This window comes from Catharus ustulatus, chromosome 2 (assembly GCF_009819885.2).
Source record: "Catharus ustulatus isolate bCatUst1 chromosome 2, bCatUst1.pri.v2, whole genome shotgun sequence".
NCBI classification, from domain to species: Eukaryota; Metazoa; Chordata; class Aves; order Passeriformes; family Turdidae; genus Catharus; species Catharus ustulatus.
Window position 1 is genome coordinate 120,751,598 of NC_046222.1, and position 23,661 is coordinate 120,775,258.

Below are 23,661 nucleotides of genomic sequence, written 5' to 3' on the forward strand. Positions count from 1 at the left end.
GCCCCCATGAGTTGATATGGCCCATAAATTCCACTGTGGGAAGGCTGAAAAAATGGGAGAGATTTTACACAGTGGTCAGATTTCAATTCTTCCGGCAGCTGATCACTGTGACATTGAAGTCACAAGAAAACTATTTTTTTGTGGTGAAGTCTCCATAGACAAAGCAAGAGGGACTCCTTTGACTAAGAAATTGTAGAAAGACTATTTTAGAGATGGTAAACTAACTGATTTGTTTCTGTAAATTGTCAGTGTGAAAGAAAAGAGTTGGGGAGGAGAAGAATTGTTCTGAAAGTTTTAATCTGAATCTTCTTATTATTTTTTCCTTTTATTTTGTGTTAATAAAGTCTTCTTTATACTCTGCAAACTTTGAGCCTTCTTTGCTCGTCTCCTAATCCTGTCTCACAGCAGAAAATGAGTAAACAGTTCTAGTGACTCCACTGGCAATTTAGCCAGAGCTAAACACACCACATAAATTGGTGCTTTGGCTGGGAAATCTCAAACTGGCAAACCAAAACTACCACAGCAGAGCACGAGGAATTGGCCACAGGGACGTGCCAGGGACTTGTGGGCAGTGGCTGAAAGTGCCACGGGAGGCCGGGGAGCAGGGGTGTCCCTCAGGGCTCACTCAGATACCAATTACAGTAATTTCACGATTATCAGCCGCACCATTTTGATTAAAATTTTGGTCCGAACCCAAAGGGTGGCTTATAATCATGCAGCTTATATACGGACAAAGAAAAAAAGTTGCTGGTTTAGTTTGGAGGACAGGTGTCTGCTGAGAAAGGCAGGAGCTTCTCTTTGAAATGGAGAATGTAAACCCCCTCCCTCCAATTATTATCATTTTGAAATCAAGGGGCTCTCAGGCAAAGATATGGGAATTAGGAATAACAGTTCTTTCCTAGGGAAATTAAAATAGAAATACAGTACTACAAAGAACAAACCCCAAACCCTGACACAGTCAGAGTACAACCTGACACCCGTCAGGCAGGGTGTTGGCAGCAGTCCCATTCCATGGTGGCTGCATCCTCCTGCAGTGACAGATGTGGCTCAGTTGGAGCAGTGCTCCTGTACAAGGTGCAGTTTCCCTCTGGAGCTCCAGTGGGGATGTGGAGAAATCCGGTTTTCCTCTGGAGTCCAGTGGAGAAAGGGGCTCCCTTAGTGTCCCAAACCCTCTGTTTTTATCTTGGTAAGAAATGTTGGGCTCTTCCCCCTGGCTGGAGCAACTCCCAATGGGATGCAGTAATTTTATCAGTGCCACAGTGGGACTCAATGGCCATGAGCAGAAAATGACTGGCTGGAGGAAGGATGGGTTGTGAAAAGATAAAGAACAATGCCCTGCCTGGTTTCAATGGATGGCCCATTAGCAGAATATCTCCCAGGGAGATCAGGATCACTGCCCCCACCCTCAACAGATGGTGATAGTATAGATACTTTTTATCACAGCCTGTGTTGTAACGTGCGGCTTATAATCAGGTGAAATTACTGTGCTTGCAGGAAGTGCAGGAATTCTTTTCTAAGGGTTTTTTCTGGAAAAGGCAGAAGTTGTCACAGTGCCCCATGCACTTGGCTGGTTGCATGGCCTCTTTGCTTAGCCAGGTGGCTTTGTTTAAACACAGAATATTTGAGAATTGACATTCAAGTGATTTTGGTTAGCACTAAAATGTTGTTTTACTGTGGTAACTGAGTTTGTCACAGCTTCGTCTCTGGGATAGTTTCAGGAAAGGGATTTCAAAAAGACCTGCTTGCTGTGGAGAGTGTGCTAAATTTCCCTTGAGAATGACGAGATTTTTCTTTAATGTAGTTTGTATCTTATCAAATCATTTTACTTTTCACTTGGTTGTTTCAAATACTGACCTCTGAGTGGCAGGTCGCTGTAGTCCTTACTAGCTACTGAATGTAAAGATATTTTAAAATATCTGGTGATACTTTGTGGGTTAAGTAGTGACACCATAAAGAACAAGATGAAAACCCAGTCTCCTCTACATCTAAACATAGATTTCCATTGTCTGTTCATGACATACATGGATTTCAGGAGCTTCTTTTGATACCTTTACCCTTTTTTTGAAGGTAAAAGAAACCATGTGAAATCCTTTTAAAATTAAGTCAGTCCATAGAGAAACTATTTTTCTTCAGTTTTTTAAAAAATCTATATGAATAAGAAGTAAGAAAAAAATAATTAATTTTATTTTCTTGCTGCAAATCCTAAAAATATATGCTCATCTCTACGTGGAAGTAACAAAGGTATTAAAATTGACTGTTGACTCAGGAAAGACTGAAAAAGCATAGAAACAAATATCAATGGGCTACAAAAACGAAAGAAAATCAAAGGGAAAGAGGGAAGGAAGGAAGGAAAAGAAAGAAAGAAAAAGAGAAAGAAAGAAAGAAAGAAAGAAAGAAAGAAAGAAAGAAAAAGAAAAGAAAGAAAAAAAAGAAAGAAAAAAAGAAAAAAGAAAGAAAGAAAAAAAGAAAAAAGAAAGAAAGAAAAAAGAAAGAAAAGAAGAAAGAAAGAAAGAAAAAAAAGAAAGAAAAAAAGAAAAAAGAAAGAAAAGAAAAAGAAAGAAAGAAAGAAAAAAAGAAAAAAGAAAAGAAAAGAAAAAAGAAAAAAGAAAAAATGAAGAAAAAGAAAAAAGAAAAAGAAAGAAAAAAAGAAAAAAGAAAGAAAGAAAAAAAGAAAAAAGAAGAAAGAAAGAAAGAAAGAAAGAAAGAAAGAAAGAAAGAAAGAAAGAAAGAAAAAAGAAAGAAAGAAAGAAAGAAGAAAGAAAGAAAGAAAGAAAGAAAGAAAGAAAGAAAGAAAGAAAGAAGAAAGAAGAAAAAGAAAAGAACGAACTTCTAAACTCCATTCCACTCATAAAATGTTACATCCTGGCATTACTCAGCGTTACAGGAACGCACGCTTACAGAATGATCTATTAAAAAATCACGTTTTAGCCACAACTGACAGTTTTCATCCCGTTCCTAAAAGGAAGGATGAATCTTTGGGCTTTCCCGGGAAATTCGGGGAATTTGGGATTTTGAGGAATTTGGGGAAGCGGCCGCCGCTCGCAGGCCCGGTCCGGCGCTGCCACCCGGTGGCCATCGCTGGTACTGCAGCGCCTCGCTCCCGGCCGGAACCCCCGCGGCTCCCGGGCAGGATCTGGGGAAATCCCAACTCTGGAAAGCGTCTGGGACCCGGGGATGGACCGCTCACACCACAGCACAAGAAAGCGAAATTAAAACAATTCAAAGTTTGTCCCGGAGATTGCCCTAATGACGTACAAAAATAAAAAGGATGGGGAGAGAAGCACAAAGGAGGATCCGCACTCCCATTCCTGTGTTCGGAGCTCTTTGCAGACATAGATGGAAATGTCTGGAGGCTGCAAAGGACTGGTCTACATGGAGGGCCAGGTCTGAGTGCCACAGATACATTTCTATACAGTCAGCTGATTTCTCTAAGCACCAAAACATCCTGAAATACCAAATTCCTGCTACTCACAGTGCTGTGGGACGGCAACTGGACCCTACAGGCAATGCCACGCTACTTCCATGGAGAAACTAATTCCATTGGTGTAATTAATGTTTCTTTTGTGTCTGATGGGGTAGATATCAGCAGTACTGAGCTGACTTTGGACTCGATGATCTTAAAGTCCTTTTCCAGTCTGACTTCTATGATTTTGTGATGGGATATGTGAGGGCTGCTAAATACAGTCCATGCATTCTTTGTGGTCACCTGCACCTCCTAGGAAAAAGAAAAGTTTTCCTGCTTGAGAAGCCTCGATGGTGCATCTGATCTAAACTCGTTCCTGAGTCCTCAGGAAAGGCAACAGAGCTGGAAGATTCTCACAAAGCACAGCTGTGCAGTTTGCAGCTTCACTCTGGTCTTGGCAGGATGTTCCTTGAATACATAATTTAAATTTGTCCCACCCCTTTAATACCTGGAAACTGAGATGTTTTCTTAATTCTTCTTTTTTTCCCCCCAACAACTCCATGCAAGTTCTCCATTAACCATCTTTGGTTTTTCATCTTCTCAGAGACTTAATTAATGACAAAATTCATATGCAAGAATTCATTAAAGACCTGATCTGAGTTTCTTCAAACATTCAGCCTCAGAATCTAAAAAAATGACATTTCTGTTGTTTGCAGTTAGAAGAAGATAATCTGCTCTTGTTAGAACATGACCTCCAGGATTTGTCTTCAGATACAGACAAAGTAATATTTCCTTTGACACGAGTTCTGCCACCCACTTCTTTGCCTTTCTTTAATTTTTTAAACCTTCATCAATATATTGTGGTATTTCCTTCTTTTTCTGTCTTGCTCTTGATTTATCATTCCACATTAGAGAGAAATCATTTTTCAATGCAAGGTCATGTTGACCCCCACTTAATCTTTGCCTGCATTCTGCATTATCACTTGAAAACATCAAACTGAATCTAACAAAGATGTTTTAGAGCTCTGAAATCCCTTCTTGTCACTGCTTCAGTAGAAGGGAAGCACCTCAGTCATCCTAAATGGAGTTGTGCTAAGTTAGATCACTATTAAATGTTTATTCTTGTATTTGAGAAGTAGAAGAGATGTTTTAGTGTGAGAAAGGAGTGAATCAGGCAAGAACAACTTTCAAAAGCTTTTCTGGAGCAGGTGGGTAGTTGGAAAGAAAGGAAAACAAAAAAAAAAAAACAAATCCAGAGCCCAGAAATTTTTAGGTGTGCACATCCCTTGAAGGCATCCTTGCCCAATCTACATCTCCAAACCTGCAATTCCTGACTTCAGCCTCAGAGGAGAATTTCCACTCCTCATCTTTCAGGTACATTATCAATCTCTCCTGTACATTATTGATTTCATTTACAAAGCCAGGGCTAAAATGATGACTGATGATTCAACACCCTTGAAAATATTTTATCTACTAATGAAAACATCACAAAATTTTTGCCTCAGTAAATACAGCGCAAAGTGGTAAAAGGGCAGAGCAGCAATTGCTAAATTTAGTGCCTTTACCACAAAACAAACAAAAAGGACAACAAATGAAGACAAATCATCCTGTGGAAGATGAAACAAACCATGATAAAAAATTCCATCAGGCAGTTCCAATTTATGAATTACCTTTTACAACACAAACCAGTGGGGGAATTGCTGAGGTTGTTCCTTACCTGACTTGTTCTTGCACTCGATGTCGTAGCCGGTGATGGGGCTGTTGCCGTCGAAGCCCATGGTCCACCTGAGGGCGATGCTCCGAGCTCTCACCTCCCGAATCTCAATCTCAGGGGGGTCAGGGGGTTCTGGGCAAACACACACACACAGCTCTGCTCAGAACACACCCCATCCTCTCCACAGGGCACACCAACCTGGCCCAGCCTTCCTGGCATTTCTCTGGGTGTTCGTGGGGACCCTGATCCTGTTATTCACCTGCTGGAAGTATCAGCACTTCCCAGCTCTGTAATCTTTCTTGGTTGCATTTCCTTAAAATCACTCCAGCTTGGACTTTCATTCCAGGAAAAATGTTTTACCACGAACACCAGGTTTCCCTGATACTTCTATCAGTGATTTTATTAAAAATGTGGTTGGAAAAATATGAATACTAAACTCAAAAGTGCTAAATTTGGTTGGGAGAGAGAGTAAAATTTCTGTCTCTTCGAGCATTTTTAAAAGTCCTAATTTAATAACAGAATAATTTGATAAAATTATTCTAAAAGCTCCTCTGCCTCTGAAGTTAATATTGTAAATAATCACTACCTAGGCCCATTCTAGTGTCCCTTTAAATTGTCATGGCAGCTTAGATGAGCAGTGGTGGAACTGGGAACCTGCCCCCAAACTCCACCTGAGTTTTTCAACAGGGCTGCCTTAGGCATCCTCTGGAATCTTGCTGCTACTTGGAATGAAGGGCAGGGAGGGAGAAATCTGCAAGTTGTAGGAATTTGCTGTGTGCAGGCTCAGAGAGGCACAGGAGGAACCAGCAGCACATGGGAACGAGCAGTGGCTGGTGGCTGAGTCCTGCCTGTGCCCTGCATCTCAAATATTGTCACCTCTCCAGGACTTGCTGTTTCTGCCCTGTGGGAGGGGAAACCCAGCCCCAGGCAACATAAATTCCTAGAGTTTGGATTGTGCAAACTGCTCACAATTTATCTTGACTGATTAAACTTGAAATATTTTGCTTTAAGTTCCACAGTAGGTTTAACATTTCTCTAGAGATGAAGTGAGATCACTTTTGCTTTATTTCAGACATTTATTCTTTAAAATCAAATGAAACCAGCTCTCCCTCAATCCTCCATATCCACAGTCCTTACTGAAGATATCAATTTTAAGTATCTTTGGCAATTGTCAACTAACGTATTTAAGAAAAAAAAATCTAATTAATTTGTACAGATCTAGAAGGACTCAAGCTTATCTTTTCTTTTGATTTAATCTGTGATGCTGGAAAATGAAAGACTGAGAACCTTAATGCAGCTTCTCATTTCTTTGACAATGAGGAAGACATTTAATTAGGAATCAGAACCTCCCTCCCCCAGCAGATTTCTACCCTTCCTGTCCCACAATAGCTGTGGGTTTTTTCCTCGTGTTGTGCTCTGCCTACCTTGCACAGTGAGCTGAATTATTCCACGATCCTCCCCGTAAGAATTGATGGCGTGGCAGGAGAAGAAGCCAGAATCCTCACGCACAGTTGGCAGAATCTACAGGAGGTTGGAAAAGAGGTGATGGATTGAACAGCACACAGAGAAAATAAACCCACAGCCTGTCTGTGTGGTGCAAGAAAAATCGCCCAGACTGTTCTCCCTGACAGCAATAAATAGCTATTGCAGGTTACAAACATGCATTTGCATAGCAAAGCTTCCAAAATACTGAGATTATCAAAGCCAGCAGCACCTGGGCTGAGGACAGAGAGTACCAGCTCGACATGTGTAGTCAGGAGCTGGAGCTCCACCTATTCCTGCAGCTTCTCCTCAGGAGCCTTGTTTCCAGCTCCTCACAAGTTTGCCAAGTGTTTAACTGTTGGCTGAAATTTGCCATACAAAATGGTGCCTCCTGCTGCCTCCAAATTTTTCCGGTTATTTCTGAAAATAACTCAAGTTGCTCAAGTCTGTGTGGAGGAAATAAAGGTTCAAACACCGGTGGTGAGCCCTGTAGCATTCAGCATGGTGTCTCATAATAAAGTTTCCTGTGGTCTTTCTTTTCAATTTGTTGTTTAACAGCACGGGAATTTATATATAATATTTACAAACATGTTCATAATGATATTTTTCTACAGGACCACTGCTTCATTCAAGGTACAAGAAAGATATTTTTATTTTAAAATGAACAGATATTTGAAATACCATTTCCATTGCAGTGTTCAGTGTGCTGCTCCACAATTTATTCACTGCACACTGTTCAAAGTGTGCCCTGAAAACAGACATTCATTTTCTCACAGCATTTTCCTGGGAGTTCACCCATTGCAGAAACACGAGTGAATTTATTTTCATCAGCCCTGACACCATGAAGAGCATTGCCACCATTTCATGTAGGGAATTAAGGAAGCAGATGTATGATAACGTTTGTGGCTGCTTGACAAGTTGCCACATATTAGCTGAGCCATGGAAACTCCACGTGCTCTTTATTCCTCAGCAAAACCCAGGTGATGTGAGCACAATTCTCAGTCACCACTGGTTAGGATAAATGGATTAATTTCCCACTTGCTGCAAGGAAATTGGAGAGTTATCATCTGAGATGTGGCAACTTATCAAGCTCTGTTCGCTTGCACGTGTGGCTGAAATTGGAGACAGGGAAACAAAAATTTCCAGAGCCCAGTTTGAGACATGTAGAGCCTTCTCCCCCTCCCTCAGAGCCCTGAGCAATAAACAGCCTTTCATGTGCTCATAACAGCTTCCACTGAGTTCAGCTGCAGCCAGGAGGGCTTAGTACTTCTGCAAATCAGACCCCAAGGGCTCAAGGAGAGCACCCGGAAAACAAAGAACACACAATTATTGGCCACCTGTCAAAAGTTTGGTCTCAAAAATCAGCTGTGTATCACACAGTGCAATTCATTACTCAACCCTAATTCAGCCTCAGTGAAAATCCAAGTCCTGTCTCACTGAGGCAGGGGTCCTGCAGAAAAAAATAAAAGCTGAATGCACAACTAAAGATCACATCATCATGCAAAAACACTGAGCTCAAAGCTTCAGAGACAGCCTTAATCTGCCACTTTCTGCTTTTTGGGGTGTTTTATCTCTCAGAAGTAGAAGGTTTTGTATGTAGCACACATGGGTGTAGAAGACCATTGCTGTGCACAGCTGCTTCAGAAAACTCTCCAAGCAGGGCTCCAGCCTTGCAAATAGAAGGAAATAGAATAGAATATTTCCAAATAGAAATATTGTTGTATATCCAGGGGTTATCTTAGTAAAATCAACAAGAAGAATGATGGCAGAGAGGCCTAGGGCTCAATCCTATAACTAAATATTATTTGTATCACAAAAAATACTAATGGGAATAAAGTCACACATAGAATTTATTCTTCCTCATAGAAATCAATGGCAAAGGTCTCTTATAGACAGCAAACCCAGAATTTTACTGGATGTCATCCAACAGAGTTATTGGCCAGTAAAGAAAGAAATCTTCCATAAGAGTTACTCTAAAATTTACACAATAACCAGACAGATAGAGAATTAAGAATTAGTTCCTTAGGCCTGATAAATACACTTTGTAAATGTGACTGAATATGGATAATGAAGATTTTGGAGTGAGGAAAAAGAAGAGAGATTCTTTTAGATTTCATAAAAGCATACATAAAACACCACTTTGAGTCCTGACTTTATAAAGTGGTGTCCCAAGTGTAAGGGAGGGAGAAGAGCACTTTGAAAAGGCAGCATTTTTCCTCAAGCCAGGTTAGTGATTTTGGTGAGGGTAAGAACTTGGGGTCAAATATTTGCTAGGGTTTACCAGTTAGTTAAATTGATCTGGGGAAGGCCAGGATAAGGCATGAGACAGAAAGGATGGAGGGTTGAGCCTGGCTCATTCTCTTGCTGCCTCTGGAGTGTGGGAAGAGGGAATTTTTCTTGAGGGATGATTGCAGAAGATTCCTGTCCCTCCTGTTACCAGCTGTCCACACCATGCACGGAGTGAGTGCTGAAGCTCTGATGTCAGGCTGGCCCTGCACCTGAATCAACACCAAACCAAGCACACCTTGACATATCTGGATGATCTGGGGGCCAGTTTATTTTCTCACCTGAAGGGTAGAAATCACTTCATCCCCAACTTCCTTGGTGGAAACCAGGTAACGAGACATTTCGGGGTTAATGATCCGGTCTTCCTTCTCCCAGCGGACTATGATGGGTTTCTCTCCATGTGCTGTGCAGCTCATCTCCTTCTTCTGGCCTTGAGTTGCCAGGGTGGTGTTTGGGTAGGAGGTTATCATAGCTGGAACTAGAAACAGAGAAAACAAAACAGAACAAGGTTGTTCCTCAGTGAACTGAAGGGTCTGATGGTACAAGGCTGGCTTTTCAATCTCTGTCTCACCCAGCTTGTCCATATTCAACCAGATTGAAATAAATATGAAAAGTAATTTCAGGATTATAAGCCGCACCTGATTATAAGCCACATGTCCGGGTGTCGGCAACTGTCTGGGGTTACAATACAGGCTGTGATAAAAGGTATCTATTCTATCACCATCTGTTGAGGGTGGGGCAGTGATCCTGATCTCCCTGGGAGATATTCTGCTAATGGGCCATCCATTGAAACCAGGCAGGGCATTGTTCTTTATCTTTTCACAGCCCATCCTTCCTCCAGCCAGTCATTTTCTGCTCATGGCCATTGAGTCCCACTGTGGCACTGATAAAATTACTGCATCCCATTGGGAGTTGCTCCAGCCAGGGGGAAGAGCCCAACATTTCTTACCAAGATAAAAACAGAGGGTTTGGGACACTAAGGGAGCCCCTTTCTCCACTGGACTCCAGAGGAAAACCGGATTTCTCCACATCACCACTGGAGCTCCGGAGGGAAACTGCACCTTGTACAGGAGCACTGCTCCAACTGAGCCACATCTGTCACTGCAGGAGGATGCAGCCACCATGGAATGGGACTGCTGCCAACACCCTGCCTGACGGGTGTCAGGTTGTACTCTGACTGTGTCAGGGTTTGGGGTTTGTTCTTTGTAGTACTGTATTTCTATTTTAATTTCCCTGGTAAAGAACTGTTATTCCTAATTCCCATATCTTTGCCTGAAAGCCCCTTGATTTCAAAATTATAATAATTTGGAGGGAGGGGGTTTACATTCTCCATTTCAAAGAGAAGCTCCTGCCTTTCTCAGCAGACACCTGTCCTCCAAACTAAAACAGCAACTTTTCATTCTTTGTCCATATATAAGCCGCACCTGATTATAAGCCGCACTTTGGGTTCGGACCAAAATTTTAGTCAAAATGGTGCGGCTTATAATTGTGAAATTTTATTTTCATTCCTGTGTAAGAGAACTGATGGGCCTCAAAGGGAACTTAGCAGAAAGGAGTTGGAAGTGGACAAGGTGTGAATCCAAAGGAAGCCTGTCTTCATTTGTTTTGCTGCTCACAGGGCAATTTTCACCGTAATTCAATATTCACAGCACATAAAGGGACTTTAACTAATAAATGTTCAGATATGTGGACAATAAAAAGCAGATAAAAATGTCTGCTTCCTTCTGATGAGCTGCTGTTCTACTTGCTGACTGTTATATGTTTTACCAGTGTGTGTGACAGTAATGATCTATCAAAATGAGGGCTCAATTAAAGCAGGAGCTGCACAAAATTAAAAGAAAGGCTCTGCACCAAGGAGCTTACAAACCATGGATGTGTTGAGTGCGTAGCTGAACTGTGCTGAACTGAAAGTATAATTAAACTGACAATAAACCTAGCTAGATTCGAGTTTTTATTGTACTCAGAAGGTATTTGCAGAACAGTTTGGACATACCTGTCAACTTCATTAACTATTCTTTTAAAAACGGCTTAAATTTTAATGTTGAAAAAAAAATCTCTTCTTAGCAAGAATAGCCTTAAACCTGAAGTATTTTCATGTTTTGGAATTAAAATTTCCTGCAAACAGGAAGAAAACAAATCCATGGAATGTTTATTGTGAACCCCAAGCATCTTTGAAACAGGATGATCTCTTTGGTGCCCTTTGCTGTCCTTTCCTCCCCACATAGTTTGCCCACCAACAAATGGAATCTGGATTTCTGTCTCTAGAAAGAATCAAAGCCCACGAGTCTTTGAGTCCAGGAGAAGCTGGAAAGCCCTGGACAGCACACAGAGCTGTTCTTTCTGAATGTCCACTCCTCTAAAGCATATGAGGCATCAGCAATGAACCCTCCCTCAGCTCTTGCCCTCCAGGGCTGCCTCCTGCAGTAGCCCCAGTCCCTCGTTTTTATGCATGAATTGTTGTTTCTTCTGATCAGAACAGCTCACTCCTTCCATCTGAGCTTCTCTGGGTCCCTGTTTAATCAGATGACACTGGCAGAGGATCTGATTCGAGGCTTTCCCAGGCTCTCCCCTTGCATAGGTTGTGTTTGTTGCTGCACAGCAGAATAAAACCCCTTATTTGAATGAATTACTTTAATTGCCAGCCCGTAATGCTAATGCTTGGTGGCATGACCTTTTCACATGCCAGAGCTGTTAATGCTTGGATATGACAATATGTCAGGATGCAGCCCTTCCTGTTCAAAGGCTTCCTGAACCAAACCAAACCGAGCTGGAGATTAACAGGGCCCGTGGAGCTGGGGGTTTGATCCTATGGGATCTAATTCCTGGGGGAATTCTGAGAAAGGTCTTGTGTGAGGCAGGAGGCTCCACATGCACTAGTGATGAAGTATGTCTTGTTTAACTGTTTGGGTATTAGGTACTCATCAGTTCAAGAAGAGCATTTGAAGGGAAGAAATTATGAATAATCAAAATAGAAAATTAGGATGAGTCTGATTCCGTATTCCAGAGAATGGAAATAGCCCCAGTTTTATCCGGTGTGTACCCATGTACCCACAGGGAGGTTACTTCAGAAAAGTGGCTTTTTGTGGCCATCTGCTTGTTCCTCCAAACCCAAAACAACCAGGGCTATGCAAGATCACAGAATCATTTAATTGGAAATTGCCTCCCAGCCCAGGCAGTCCCACCTGTTCCCCATCCCCACCTTGTCCCCAGCCCAGAGCACTGAGTGCCACCTCCAGGTGCCACCTCCAGGGATGGGCACTGCAAACCTCCCTGGCAGCTCCTTCCAATGTCTGTAAACCCTTCCAGTGAAGAAATTCTTCCTGAATGTCTTCCTGACATAGTCCCATACACCCTTTTATACACTTTATTCAATGGGAGACCCAATTCAAATGAGTTGTTAAGGAGTTAAGGAGTCCACATCCCCATCATTAGCTTGTGCCATCTCCTTTCTTCCTTTCACAATGTCCCCAGCCTCCCACCTGTCCCTTCCTCTGCACATCCCTCTCCCCTCAGCACAGCAGGTTCCAGTCCCCTTCACCTTTCTCTTCCTTCCTGCTTCAACCTCTGTGAGTTCTCCCATGCCCCCTAATCCCTATACCTTTATATTTTCCTCCTCCAGCCTCATTTCCTGTCCCTAATTAAATCAGCCAACCTCCCAAGGCACCTAAAGGTTTTTCCCTACAGCTGCAGTCCTCCTTCCCATCAATGTCTCCCCCTTGGAGTTTCCCTGGTGATGGTGAAAATGTTCTGAGCCCACTCAGGAGGTGAGGGCTGAGGGGTTTGTGCCTCCCCACGAGGTACCAGAGCTGCTGTGCAGGTGAGCCTTGCCCTGGCAGCTCCACCCTCCTCCTGCTTCATGAGAAATGGGAAAATGGGAAAATGGGGCACTGGACTTGGATTGAAATCCCACAGACGTGCAGGAGCCTGTCCCAGACACTCCTGCCTCACTTCCAGCTCCTGTGCTGGGTGACAGTGCCAAACCAAACTCCATGATTCCCTATTTTGCTTTTAAAAGACAGGTTACCTTGCAAAGCTCATTTTTCCCCCCTAACAAACTTTCTTAATAAGAGCAGCATAAAAACATGTAAAGGAAGATGACTTTATTCCTCAGATACAGCTTTATCCCTGCTTATCCTTCCCTTCTCCTCACATAATCTTCCACACAGATTCCTTATTGCCATAGCAATGCCTCACAGCTAAATATTTCCCTTTCCTCCAAAGCTGATTTTTTACTCTTCACAATTTATCTCCAATGATCCTAAACCATAAGCTCTTCTTTTTATCTTCCTCTATGTCAAAAGATTTCTGGTAACAAAGCCACATTCCCAAGGATATTTTAGGCAACGTATTTCTTCATCCTCCAACTATCTTTAATCAAATTACTGATGCAAATAACTGAGATAAATATGCTGGTTCTTTACTGACAAAATAATCTAGAAAACTGTAAATAAGCAAGCTAAATCTGCACTACATATGCATGAGATATTCTCTTAGGATGTCTTAAAAATAAGTGAAGGCATTTAGAAATGTATCAAGATGATTCAGATGCCATATTAAGTGTGTCTGTGCCTTACATTTCTTCAAATGTGCCTTAGATACAGACACACAATTATATTTATAGATATACATTTATGTAAGAGAATTTTGGAAGAGGAAGAGCATTTTGGAAGGTTCAAGGAATAGATATTGCCATGTTCCACAGTTTTGGAGTAGATTCAGCATGGGACAAATTAATCCAGTTCTGTTTTCTCTGGGGTTCTCCATGTCTTTGTCTGAAGCTGTGTGGTGCTGGGCTCAGTTAGAAATCTGTTCCTCAAAACTGGACAAAGTAGGAGCTACAATTTATAAATTATTTCTATTTTCAAGGTATGTATATCTCTGCCAGCAGCATTAATCCAGGAGTTTTCCCTGTTTAGAGTTGGGCTTTTTTTTGAAAAGCTGATTTATTTGCTGCTTTTCACAGGTCAACCCATTGTTTTCCTCTTTCTTCATGGCAACCCAACAAGAAATAATTTAAAAATATTTAATTATATTATTATTATTGTTACATTATTAAATTATTATTTATTATAGCACTAAATATTATTGATATACTAATTCATATAAAAATATTAGATTATAAAGTCATATTATTTAGCAATTATATAGCTTGTTAATATAATGATTGCTTTATAGTATTAACAACTTCATTAATATCAAAGTGCAAAATTCAGTAGTCAGGTTGTACTTCAGAATTGTGGAAGTGGCTCAGGCAAAACAAGAACTTTTTGTCCTGCTCTTGAATAAAACTAAATGAGGGTCTTTCCTAAGATTCAGTAAAAATTACTTAATCTGACTTACTTTTTTCTGATACTGCAGTTTCATCAGGAACTGAGTACAAATAAAAATGAAAATATTTAATTACCTTGATAAAGACAAGTCTCATTATCCAGAATAACAAGACTGAAGGAAGTTGAGGAAAGCTTGTGAAGGGTATCAGAAACTTTCGAATCCTTTTAGAATAAAGTTTTATGAATTAATAGAAAAGAAAAATTCACATCAATTTTAAAATTTATGTGGAGAGCTGGGATGAAGGGAGGTGTTTTTTCTGTCTTTCAGCTCCTAGATGGGAATAGCCACATCAGAAAAAGCAAATTAAAAATCTCCCTGTCTTAAAATTTGTAATTAAACACTAAATATCCATGTACCATTAAAAAATAATTGTAAGAGTGACTAAAGTTGTCAGTATTTTTAAGAATTATGGTCCTTTCTAGAAACTTTTATGGTTTCTAACCCAAAACCATTCTGGGATTCTCCTGATCTGAAGAGCTCTGTCCTGGCAGAATGTTCTCCTGTTTTGGTTCCATCCCTGGGTCATGCCTGACCTGGCCAGTTTGGGGCAATATCTCCAATCATTAGGGATTCATCTTGCAAACATTGAAAAAATATTGAAAAAATGAACTGAAATTCATTTAACATTTAAGCCAAATTCAGGTGTCCTTTCTTTATGGAACATCCCATGACAAATGGGATTTTCCTCCCTCAAAAATTTCCCTCTCCCTCCATGCACTTTTGCTCAGGCAGAGAAAGCCCATGCAGATACATCACTTGTATTTAAGGGACTCTAGCTGTCACACTTTCATTGGTTGATATGTATATTTGTTAATTTATTTTCAAATTGAGTAGACTTTCAGGAGTCAGAAAGAGCTTTGTTAAAATTTGTAACTTCAGTATTCCCTTTCTGATAAGAGCCATTTGGGTTTACTTAAGTAACATCTCTCTGAAATTCAAATGGTGAAGAAAAGAGAATTTTAAATCAATAGGATTTCCCAAACACTTCAATTTAAACTCATAGTTCCTTGATAAAAGTCAATCCTGTTCAGCAGGTGAAAATCCTGCTCTTAATCCTCCTCCTCAGGAGATGCCCAAGATTGGGAAACAAATTCTGGGTCTCAGAGGGTCAAAGAAGTATGTAAACACAAAAAAAATCCAATTTTTTAATGTACAAGTTATTATATATAATAATCATGGACATATAATTAATGGCAATTCTTTCTACCAATATTCACTAATTCTGAAAATTAACTTCACATTTGGGACCTACTTGTGTTTCTTTGTTGTGAAAACCTCCTCAAAGACCTGTTCTCTCAGGATAAATATTTAAAAATTTTGATTTATTTAATCATTTCAGGAAGGTGATTTTAGAATAGAATACTTTATTGTATTGCTTGGAATCAGTAAAGAATTTCCTGTCCAAGCAATGCAACTCTTAGATAAAAACCATTCTGAATGAATTGTGCCAGTAATCAATATGGCATGAATTTCAAATTTAAAAAGCCATTGTTTTGAAATTAATAGCCATTGATGTTTAAGATTAGAAAAAGTAATTTCAAACCTGAGAAATTCAAGGAGAAAAGTAAAGATTTGATGAATTCATACAACTGAATTATTTACTCAGCTTTAGTTTCAGGAGTCTGTAGTGTATAGGAAATAAATTCTAAAAAGTTATTAATAAATATATTCCTGAAAATATTTTTAGAATAAAACTGAACAAAGCAAATTACCTTCTACCCCTAACCTGCCCTAAAAGGAAGACCAGTAACTTTTTATAGGTTTTTGTATGAATTAATTGCTGGACAAAAGACAGAGATTCATTAGCAGTTCTATTAACAAAATAATTTTCTGACAGAAAAATATAAAAAACCAGCATTGCTGTGTAAAAAGAGAGAAATTAAACACAGACATGGCAGGTCCTGTCCCAGCTTCCTAAGTTTGCATTACAAATCCCAAATCAAACCAAGACACTCACTGGTTTATAAAAACTGCATTATTAGGACACCCATACAAGGTAATTTTTGAAGAAAAAAGAATCTAGAAACAGATAAATACTGAGTGGGAATGAATATGGATCCTGTACATCTTAAAATACCATTTCAGGCAGCTATCCCTGGTACAAAGGAAGTGACTTTGGTTATAAATATTATTCCAACAGGTGTTTCCAAGCTTGAGCAGGGCTGGTTTGATGCTGAGCTGGAATAAAATGATGTCTGGAGTCCTTGGCAGCTCCGCCAGAGCCTCCTGAGCTGATTGAGTGTGGCAGGGCAAAGGCTGGGAACGTTTAGGGCTCATCTCTTATTCACTCTGAAGTGGTTTCAGGTCACATTAGAGGAAGAGAAGTTGATTTATTTTGCATGACAACTATGAATTTTAACCAAAAGACGCATTAATAAAATAAAAAAGGGCTTTTCTCTCAAATCACCAAGGCAGTTCTTTCCTCTTCCTGAGGTCTTGCATTAGTTCTGTGTTAGTTAACTGATGGCTTTAGATGATACACAGGAGAACAGAAGCTGCTGATATTTCTTGGTCTTTCCTTTAATTTTGACATGGTTCTGATATCAATGTGACTTTTTCTTGCTATGCCACACATTTTGTGCAACTGCACATCCACTAACCAAGGGGAAGGGAGTGGGAATGATAAGCTGACAGCTTTGTCCCCTGCAGTCAGCCTGTGGAAATTACTTACAAAATTAGTTACAAACTGTAGGCACTGGGAAACCAGTCTCATCAAAGCTTGGCTAATTGTCAAAACAAAAATTAGTGATCAAAAAACCATTATATTGCCACATATCTAGTTGTGATTTATGAACACTTAGGCAAAGACCAACTTCCCACAGAAGACATTTATGGATAATATTAGTTTTACCACCATTGACATTATTGGGAAGTGTGGATGCCAAAAATTAGCACCAGAAACATGTCTCCATTAATTATAAATTCCTGGGGCCACTTTCTATTCCAAATCAATTATGATCTTTCATCAGCCTGTTATAAAAGCCAGGCTGGAAAGAGCAGGAATGTTAAATAGTTAAAACTAGCAATACATAATTTTTAGATAACTTCTCCAATGCTTTGATCTTTAATTGAATTCAGTCTGCCATCAAGATGGCATCAAGTTTTAATGTGAAATGAGAGGGTTACTGCTATCATCATTGTAGAGCACAGTGCTCTAATTTTTGGTGACTTACTGAATGCAAATCAGTTAAAAACAGAGACTGTAGAAACCCAAGGGAGAGTGGTTTTTTGTGTTTTTTTCTTTTTTTTTAAACAAGTTTTTATGCTTTAAACTCTCTATTTGTGTCCTTTCATTAAAATCACCTGAACAATTTACAAGTTAAAATGAAAAAATAAAAAAGGCAGAAAGTCACTGGAAAGCACAAGCTTTAATCAGGCTTTATTTTATGACCCAGCAGCTCCTGTAAGTCTTTTAGATTTTGGAGGCTGTGAAGTGACATGTGTAAATGTCCCTCCCTGGGGAAGAGAAGCAAACACTAATTGGGGTATTGACAGGTTTAAATGAAGCAGAAACACACCAAGAAGCTCTGGCTCCAACAAAAATGAGTATTGGGGAGCGAGGCATGCCGGGACATTAATGGTTTTCATTCACTGCTCACTCATGCAAGTAAATATACTTTTAAGCACGGTGACCTGGGTCTATAACAGCTCAGTTCTGAGCTAAAAAGCCATGAAATGCTATCTGCTGATGTATAAGAAAGAGGGCTCTGCTAGAACCAGCCTCCTCTAGCTGTTCAGAGGGAATTCTCATTTTATTTTCTACATACTTGCAGAAAGACCAATATCATCTGATATTGTGATGGCAGGAACACTCAAATGTATTTAAATCAGCAAGACACAACTCTCTCTATATTTGCAGCCACTCTCTATATGAGTTTATCAGCATAACCAATACAAATATATATATATTTTCTGGATATTAACACCAACAGAGAGGTGTTGTTTCACTGGATGAAAATCCAAAAACATTCACTTGGGCACAGGGCTCAAGCATGGTCATAAAACCCATCAGTGGCCCACCACAACTGGTGGTTAAAATTAAAGAATCTTTCTGAGGGGACAAAGAAAGGGCTTCCAGAGGGCCATTAGTCTTGTCTTAAAAAAACCAAACACTTTCTTATTGATGATAAATGGACCTCAGGGGGAGGTGATCAGATTTTTGCAACCAACCTGCAGAAATCCAGCTTAAATTCAGGGAAATCAAGTGCTAAATGCCTGATCTCAAACTCCACATTTTCTTAACTAAGGAGATTCAAAATGTTAATAAATACTGCAATCCCAGGAAAGACAGGAAAGGAGATTCAATGAGGGAGAATAAGATCCTAATAAAAACCTCTGTAGATGTTTATTTTAATTTTATCTGGTTTATGCAGTAAAAATTCTGCTCCCTTTTAGACACACCATCTGGGAATAGTTTGGGAATGGTCTGACCACCTTGATCTGCTTGTTTCTGCAAAACCAAAACCTCAATTCTCAATCTATTCTATCTTTTCTTTTCCTCTATATGGTCTAGTTTCTATTTTACTGTTCAGCACACCATGAGTTTCTAGAGAGAAAGCAAATCTCAATAAAAAACATAAAATTTCCAGAAGAATGAGGAAGCATCTTAAAGGCTGCACAGCCTAGGAAAAACTGATGTGTAACTGATGTGTTTAACACATTTTTAATACCTGTCTCATTAAAAGAGGGAATTACTAGCAAAGACAAACAAAGAGGGCTTAGAGAAGCACAATATTTATAAAGTAAAGATAGTAAATGTAATACTTTTTGAGATACAATCATGTATAAATTAGAAGCAGCAGAAACAGGAAAAAAAATGAGAAGGGGAAACCCTCACTTTTATGGAATCTAAAATTTATAAAGACCCTTCCTTGGGAATTTGTTGTGATTTTTACATTCCTTGCTATTGTGTCTTTGAAGTGTTTTATCAAATCTGAATTCTAGGCCTTATGTGCTGAGTATTTTGGGACTGTTTCACTGAGTAGTTAATACTTCCAGACAAAAGCAGTGGCTGATAATTTGGCTCCAGTGCCCAAACGTCTGAGGCCAGAGGAAGAGGACCCTAATTTGAACCTGGATTATAGTTATTTTGGCTCATTCAGAGCTGCCAATGTGCTCATCCAGCTGTGAGCCCGAGAACAGCTGAAAAGAAGTTTTAAAACTAAATTTTACAGTGCTGATGTTGACAGTACTTTGCTGTACAGGGGCCCTAGAGATTTATCACCTCTATAATTTAGGTCAAGGTGTTTTTGTGCCTGCACGTGCACAGGCACATGTGTGTAAGTAAAAAAAGGGAAAAATCAGTAAATATTTTCCAGAAGGGCAAACAAGGAGAATTATTTTATTACCTGAAAAAAAAAAAAAAAAAAGGACAAAGCAACCCTCATTGTCTCCTTCCCTTGACTTTCAGCTGCCCCACGCATCCCTCTTTCCAATATGCTCTTAAAAAGAAATGTCTCTGTTTCTCTGGAGACCATTTTTACCCCTCAGCCAAGGGGAGGCACCATAAATACTCGTGTTTGAGGCAGGAGTAAATTATAGCCATCCATCTCCTGGACAGAGTGTGGCACAGGGCTGGGGGTCACTTTCCTCCACGGTCCCTTCCCACGTTACAAGGAGTTCAAAGGACTTGCTTTATAATTTTTTTTCCCCTCTAAATTGTGTTTCAAGGGAATAGAAATTCCTATTGCCTCTTCCACGTGCCCAGAGCAGAGGCCAAAATGGCACTGCTGATAATGTAGCCACCAGAAAAGGAAGAAGAAAGTTGTGTTTCCAGGCAAGGTTTGACATATTGTAGGTGACAAATGCTGAGTGTGATAAATGAAGCAGCTGGTTACAAGGGCAATATGAAAATGCCTTTTTGGGTTTTTTTGTAAAATCAGATTGTTTCTTTATTAATCAGATCCTTGAAGCTCGCAAACACAAAAGCTGTGCTTAGATCTAAGCTTTGCACTTAAATTATTAAATTATCTTCATTTGGCCTTAGGAAATCCAGGACGTTTAAGGACAGGATTGGTCATTCTGGGTTTTGTTTTTTTGAGGATTTTAAATTATATTTAATTATTAAAAAAAAATCACAAAGGTACAGTGTTTGATACATTGTATAACAGCCTTATTAGTCACATCCCCAGGGGGATTTTATGTTCAAGTTTTATTGCTTCTTCTATGATACATTTTAGAGTTTCTTGTACATTGGAAGAAAGCTTTTTAGAACCACTCCTGTTGGCACTTTGGACTGTAAGTTATTTTATTTTTAGAGAACAGCTGATTTCTCCGACCCAGAACTTCTTTATGAGAATGTTATCTCTTTGACAAAAGGCATTTCTGAGAAGGCTTTATCAGCTCAGCATTCAAAAAATCAGGCCAACATGCTCATATCTTCAAAATGCAAATTCTGGCAGAAAAGAAAAAAAGAAAAAGCTGCACAAATTCATGACAAATCTCAAAACCAAGTATTTTTTTTTTTCAACCAAATAATACAAAATCACCCAAATTCATTCAAGCTAAAACCACTCTAAGGGACATGGATTTCCTGGTGGACACCTGGAATACATCCTCAGCTTTTTAATTCTGTGAGGAACTGAAGGAATAGTTTTGACAAATGAAATATAAAACAAAAGATTATGGTGTTACTGAATCAAAGGTAGAAACTTCCTTATTCATCATGAAGCAAAGTTGTTGCTAATTTCTAGTTTTCTTCTAGTCAGTTTATTTAATGAATTTCCCCATGGATAAGTTCTGTTTTTTGCTAAAAAGAGACTGCAGGAGTGATGGGCAGGAAGGTCTCATGTAGATCCACACTGCTCCTCCTTTGCAAATAACTCCTCTAACCAACCCCTTTTCTGTTGCTTTAATTAAAAATGTGTCATATTACCTAAAACCCTGGAAAAAACCATGCTGAGATTCAATCTTGAGAAGCTCCTGCATTTCTGCTCTCTTTAACTGGAGGAAAATCTCTCTGCTCTTTGGAATTTAGCATGAAAAATCCCTCATTGTCGAAGTGCTGCACCTTTGTCCCACAGTGTTTCACTGGGAATTTACAATGGAAAATGCTGGAAAATGATGTGACTTTTAAAATTTCCTTACCAGTAAGATGAGATAAATTGAAGCAATAACAGTATCAGCAGGATGCCAAACTAATAACTGGATATGAATGTTCTAAAATGGAAGATGCTGCCAATGTCAAAGCAGCTGCAACTACAACTCCAACCTGGGACAAGCCCAGTGGATTCCCAGCATTTCAGCAAAGAAAAGGGTTGTCTTGGGGTACAATACAGAGTGTGATAAAAGGTATCTATGCTATCACCATCTGTTGAGGGTGGGGCAGTGATCCTGATCTCCATGGGAGATATTCTGCTAATGGGCCATCCATTGAAACCAGGCAGGGCATTGTTCTTTATCTTTTCACAACCCATCCTTCCTCCAGCCAGTCATTTTCTGCTCATGGCCATTGAGTCCCACTGTGGCACTGATAAAATTACTGCATCCCATTGGGAGTTGCTCCAGCCAGGGGGAAGAGCCCAACATTTCTTACCAAGATAAAAACAGAGGGTTTGGGACACTAAGGGAGCCCCTTTCTCCACTGGACTCCAGAGGAAAACCGGATTTCTCCCCATCCCCACTGGAGCTCCGGAGGGAAACTGCACCTTGTACAGGAGCACTGCTCCAACTGAGCCACATCTGTCACTGCAGGAGGATGCAGCCACCATGGGATGGGACTGCTGCCAACACCCTGCCTGACGGGTGTCAGGTTGTACTCTGACTGTGTCAGGGTTTGGGGTTTGTTCTTTGTAGTGCTGTATTTCTATTTTAATTTCCCTAGTAAAGAACTGTTATTCCTAATTCCCATATCTTTGCCTGAGAGCCCCTTGATTTAAAAATGATAATAATTTGGAGGGAGGGGGTTTACATTCTCCATTTCAAAGAGAAGCTCCTGCCTTTCTCAGCAGACACCTGTCCTCCAAACTAGGACAAGGGTGATAGAAGCAGATTGTTTCTCCAGTCCAATTTATTTTCTTTTCCTTCTTCCCCCCACCCATAAACGGGTCATTGATAACATTGAGCAACTTCAGGTCATCCTGTGGACATGAGGTTTTGCTCTCTCAATTCCTAGGACAGAAAATGGGGGACTGTTCAACCAGGCTGCTTAGTCTGAGTTTCCAGATGCAACAATTGTCTAAAAAACTTTGTTCCATCTCCCTTTAGTATGGAATCTTCCAACTTGAATTACAGAAGTTTATATTCAGGAGTAGCTACTGAGACTCTACTGCATGACAATCATTTAGGTTGGAAAAGACCTCCAATCAAATCTCTGATCTACTGGTTACCTTATAAAGCATGTAAAAATAAAATTATATATATATATATATATATAACAAGATACCTCCTTTGGGTTAATTAATATGGATTAAAAAAAAAAGGCAAATTCAAGCATCCAAAATTTCAATAACTGAGACATCTAAGCAGTCTCCAGTGGGACTGTTGTGATCATGTTTCATGATACATTGTTTAATTACAAAAACGTTTTTCCCCACAAGAGAAGTTCTTCTTTAGTAAAGAAAAGTTCTTTAGTAGAGACCACACAGTGCTCAGAGTTATGAAGTTGGTGAATGACGCTACTTCTATTTTTGCCTTATTTTTGATCATACACTAGATTAGAAAATAATAAATGAAATGAAATCCTTTGGCTAGTCCTTGCTGAATGCCACATCAGATACTCTCATTTTACACTTTTTCTGTGGCAAAATTAGGGATATCTAGACTGTTATCTCCCACTTTCTTTGACAGATGTGTGTTGTGACACTTATTTTTAAGTGTTCAATTGGCTTTGCAGAATTGCTGAACATCCCTGAATGCAACTGAAGTCTCCCTAAAAAAATGCCCTGATTGTCTACACAGTCAATTATCCCTCAGATAATGTATGGGGTGTGTTTGCTCTCTTTTGAGGTAATTTCATATATTTAAACTCATACTTCACAAAGGTTTTCCAAGGATAACTTGGAAGCATCTTAAAGTGTGTGGTTCCTGAAATTCTCCTATATTTATGCTGTGCACTTGCCTCAGTTGCTCTGTATGAGCAGCATCAACAGAGTGCCCAGAACTGGTCTTATAAAGAACAGCTCATTAAGAAGCTGAACTCTTCTGAACTGTAAAAAAAAAATTATATATATATATATATATATGCAACCAAATCTTCAGCACTGAAGAAATGAAAAGCCTTCTCAGCCCTCTGTCAGTTAAATACATTTTTAATACTGCTGCTAACAAATAATAATCATTGGATTTTCCATTTCAAAGATTGCAAAGTTGCTGACAGCTCCAGTAACTCTTCCAATTTCTATTGCCAGCTCTACCAACCTCTCATAAATCTCACTGGTCTCTTCCCCTCTGTCTCCAGGCTGTTCCTTGCCTCAGATTTTGCCAGAATAAATTCTGGTAATGTCAT

The 23,661-nt window shown here is 39.7% G+C and overlaps 1 protein-coding gene across 1 annotated transcript in view; it reads right to left on the bottom strand.

Annotated features, from left to right (window-relative positions):
* Window positions 1-2,222: 2,222 nt before the first annotated feature.
* LOC116992297 (Down syndrome cell adhesion molecule homolog) overlaps window positions 2,223-23,661 on the bottom strand; it is an 82,945-nt gene continuing 61,506 nt past the window's right edge. The window contains exons 10-13 of the mRNA XM_033051752.1: window positions 9,167-9,363; window positions 6,542-6,638; window positions 5,121-5,249; window positions 2,223-2,272 (exon numbers count right to left, since the gene is read on the bottom strand). Coding sequence (XP_032907643.1) covers window positions 2,223-2,272; window positions 5,121-5,249; window positions 6,542-6,638; window positions 9,167-9,363 — 473 coding nt within the window. The remainder of the gene's footprint in view (window positions 2,273-5,120; window positions 5,250-6,541; window positions 6,639-9,166; window positions 9,364-23,661) is intronic.